At 37.5% G+C, this 4,428-nt stretch overlaps 1 protein-coding gene across 1 annotated transcript in view; it reads left to right on the top strand.

Moving 5' to 3' along the window:
* Positions 1–242: 242 nt before the first annotated feature.
* The window catches only part of SHISAL2B (shisa like 2B), a 984,986-nt gene continuing 980,800 nt past the window's right edge, over positions 243–4,428 (top strand). The window contains exon 1 of the mRNA XM_044063367.1: positions 243–1,517. Within this exon, the coding sequence (XP_043919302.1) occupies positions 1,327–1,517 (191 nt within the window). The 5' untranslated portion in view covers positions 243–1,326. The remainder of the gene's footprint in view (positions 1,518–4,428) is intronic.

Genomic DNA, 4,428 nt, shown 5'->3' with positions numbered 1-4,428 from the left:
CTGATACTTTTGCCTTGTGTCTTTTATTTTTTTAAGTGAAACTTGAAGTTTCTTACACACACACACACTGACAGTGAAGAGTGAGAGCGAGAACCCCCAACACACACACGGCATGTTTCTCATAACATTGTGGCTTTCTGATACACTGTTGTTAGATCGTTGAGGTTTGAAGTCAGAAAATAATGACAGACATTTGAGTTTCAAGCTTCATACTCTTCAGAAAATCCATGTTAATGCAAAATCTGTTATTCTATTGATTTTCTAAGTTTGTAAGAGCAGTATTTAAAAAGTATCCCTATTTTTAGCCCCTCGTCCCCTTATTTATGCTTTTGTCCAGATTTTTTGTTCTGAGAGGTTGACAGGTATGTGGTCTTTAGGGGTATTTGGTGGGTGAGCAGTCTGTAATTCGACAGAATGCAGAAGGCTTATCAGGTTTACCTTATAATATCGTTCACGTTTAAAACTGACAGTAGGATTTAGTAAGGCTGTGGGGCTCGCTTTAGATTGGTAGAAAGAGAATTGTGTCTCTTTGAGTAAGGTGGCTCAAGTGTGTGATTTATTAGCTCTGCACCGTCGCGTAACATGGCACATGGGTGCTTACTGCTGTACTGAAGTGGTCTGCAAGCTTACGGTGTGTGTAATTTAGTGCTACGTTTTCTGTTGTAATTGTCAGGAGTTAAACGTGTGTCATTGTTTTAAAGTCCGTTGGTGCCTTCTTTGAGGTGACTCATGGTCGATTAGCCATCCCACCCCAGCAGTCAGACCACTTAGACTTAAAAGTACTGGAAAACTTGGACGCGATATAATTACTCTTAACACCCAAACCAGGAAAAGATAGGTGCTAATTGTGTGCTGTTGCACCCGATTCTTGAGCAAAGAGGTTGAGAGGGAAATAAGTTAAGAATCGTTGTTGCTTTACAAAAAATAAGTACGGGAGTTCACTTCCCCTGGCATTCATGCATGCCTGAGTTCATTTCTGGGTTAGCGCCAGAGAAGGAATTAACAGAAACAAATAACGAGCTTACAGTTAAAGCTGAACCTGTCTACTGTATAAAAAGGATTCCTTAAATGTGCATTTTTCTGGTATCAGTGCTGTTAAAGCGGACGTAGCATGCATTATGCTATGCTAACATGAAAGCTCACCCTGCCTAATGATGACACCCATCACTTGTCTAGCTGCTGCGCTTCTGGTCCTTCAGTGGGAATGACAGTGGGGGGCAACAGTACAAGGTTAGTGCTAGAGACAGGAGGAATTCATATGAGTGCAAACGTGAAAAGTTACTCCCTGGATTGTCGCCGATCGCCTGACCTCTGCAGACTCTGAGCATGATGGACAACGTGGGCACCTGCGAGACTTACCACAACACCAAAGAGGAGCTGGTGGAGACTTTCGCCTGTCCCAGAGAAGGGGACAGCGCTGACCTGCTCTACTGCTGCGGCTTCGCTGACTACAAGTACTGCTGCAAAGACCCAGGCAACTATTTCCCATACGATCACAGCTACATGTGGAGCCTGAGGTAAGTGTCACAGTTTTATTGTGTGCTAAGAGGATCAGAAACATTTCTGCTAAGTTAACTGCAACAGTTAATTAAGTTTGCATAATTATTTCTAACGCCATCTGTTTAAAACTTATGCAGTGACTGTCGCTGTTTCTGTTTACTGTCTTATGAAAACTCGAAAACTGTGTTACTGGTAGGAAAAAGTTACACGCAAGAGTCCCAAATAATTGTTGTATATGGGTTGTGGAACGGAAGGTAACTCAATCATATCAAAAAAATCCAAATATATTATTTTCTGATGGTCCTCATTAGGACCACTAAATCAATATTGGGAACTGGGAGCCGAGAACTGATTGTTTTTTCCACTGAAGGTTTATTACACCATCAAACAAATGAAAGAGTTTAAAGTGCACGCACCATACATTTAATATGTATTTTTCCTCATTCCAATACTGCTACAGTACGCATGAATCATAAGACAATATGGATAACAGGTTTAGAGTACTAGAAGCACTCTAAGCCCAGCAGAGGTAAAGCTGGTGGCATGTCTACACCTTAGTAAGGCTCCTAATATAGCTGATTATATAAAGCTGAACTTCAGAAGTGTGCATGTGTTGAGTACATTCCTACAACGATAGACAATGTTTAATCACCACCTGTCACTGGAGCCAAACTGGTAAAATATTGTAGCTTCTGTGATTCTCTGAACTATTGCAGGAAAAAAGTGATGATGTTCTTTGTTTTCCAGATGATTAATACTCTGTGGTTGGAATGCTTTTCACTTGTGCAGCGCTTTTATATATTTAGTTTATTACTCTATAAAGTGACTTGGAAGTGTGCAGTTTTATTTTTTTCCATTTTATCTATTTACTTATTGGGGTAGTAAAATATGTGATGAGGAACAAAGCTGCAAAAAACTGAAATAAATAAAGGAGAATTAAGTTTTGAATGGAAGTGTGTTACTCTGTCATATAGAAAATACAACTGGGATTTTCATTTACAATGTCAGCAGTAAAGTGAAAATAAATTATTGCTTTTAACCACTGAATGTTGCCACATTTTCAGTTAGCTTGCTCCACCCCCCTCTGTGTGTGTATGTGTGTGTGTGTGTGTGTATATATATATATATATATATATATATATATATATATATATATGTGTGTGTGTGTGTGTGTGTGTGATATATATATATATATATGCTTTCCTGTTACTAATGTTTGCAAGATGGACTTCAGGCCACGTTTGCCACTGAATGAAATGAAAAATGTGATCGCATTTATAATTGTACATGAAGTAAACTGGAAAAAAAGGAACTATTTCTTTCATGTATTCATCTGGAACTCAATAAGTCTTTTAAGCATGATATTCTCTTTTTTTGTCTAGCAAAAGAGGTGTCATTTAACTGCAAATGTGATATTCTGTCATGTTTTCTAGTAAAAAAAAAAAAGATGTAAAAATATGTCAGGAAACTGAACAGTAAACAGAAAGATGCATGTGGGCAACTGGAAACATTTACTGCAGACATTTGTCAAATTGTTCATTCACAGGGAAGGATACACTACTTAAAAAGAACTGACTAATAAAATAATTCTTTGATTTCAGATGTGGCCGAGAGCCTAAAGAATATCAGGGTCACAAGTTATGCAGTCCTTCAGATGAGATGCTCTGAAATTTGGATGAGATATTAAACCAAAATCCTATTGGTCTGGTCTGGTCTGGTGGTAGCCCCAATAGATGATAATGACCCCATGGCACTTACCAGAAAAAGTTGGAATATGTTCCCAATCCCATGGCCAAATTTCTCCTAGTCAGTAAAAATTTCACTTTATGTTGCCACAAAAAAGACTCTATTTGCCAATCGTGACTAACCTGGTCAACAAAGGATAAATAAATAAGCACTGTAAAATTTAAACCAAACTCTGCATGCAAGCAGTTCATACTTAGTGCTGTAAAGTGCAGTGATAATTTCCACCATAGTGCATCATCATGGTGGTGTTCACTCCTTACCTGTGGTCACTATTTGTATGACATTTTGTATGCTCTTCTTGTGTCTGTGTGTGCATCTGGTTTCCACTCAAAGACATCAAAATATGCTGGTTGACTGGCTACACCAAACTAGCAATATATTCGTGTGTGAGTGTGTGTGTGTGTGTGTGTGTGTGTGTGTGTGTGTGTGTGTGTTTGTCTTCTCCTAATTACTGAAATATCACTTATCCAAATCTCACTAGACTGAGATGACAACACTGAACATTCACTTAAACAAACATTCACATCAGAGGAATTTTAAACAGGGAAAGGAGGCGGTTGTACAACACAGGGACATTTGCCCTTTTCCCCACTATAGTGTGAGCTTGGAGTTGGTATATATAGTTTGGGGGAGTGGGTTGGGGGCGAAGCCCCCCACCTGAGTGGGTTTGACATACTTTAGTGTGTTTGTTTTTGAATGTTGGCCAAGTGCCTCCTTTCCCTGTTTAAAATTCTGGTGATGAGAATGTTAGTTTAAGCAAACATTCGGTATTGTCGTCTCGATCTAGTGAGATTCAGGTAAGTGGTATTTTGGTTATTAGAAGTATATATATATGTGTATATATATATATATATATATATATATATATATATATATATATATATATATATATATATATATATATATATATATATATATTTATATATATATATATATATATATATATATATATGATTTGCCATCATATGTCAGAATTGCACAACATCGAAAAAGATTTGTACAAATGCACGTACTTGAAATTTTGTAATGCCATACCTTATTTTCATGAATATATTTAAATGAATGGAGGAAGCTGTTCAAGCATGTGAAGTTGACATTTTGTGAACCTGGTGGTGTATTGATGATTGCACACTTGGTGGTTTTGGGTTGTGTAACCATTTGAAGATAATACAGAAAAAAATT

Source organism: Protopterus annectens, chromosome 2.part1 (assembly GCF_019279795.1).
Source record: "Protopterus annectens isolate FY-2018-M chromosome 2.part1, PAN1.0, whole genome shotgun sequence".
Classification (NCBI taxonomy): domain Eukaryota; kingdom Metazoa; phylum Chordata; order Ceratodontiformes; family Protopteridae; genus Protopterus; species Protopterus annectens.
The sequence above is the reverse complement of the archived record's forward strand: the minus strand, read 5'-3'. Positions and strand labels throughout refer to the sequence as shown.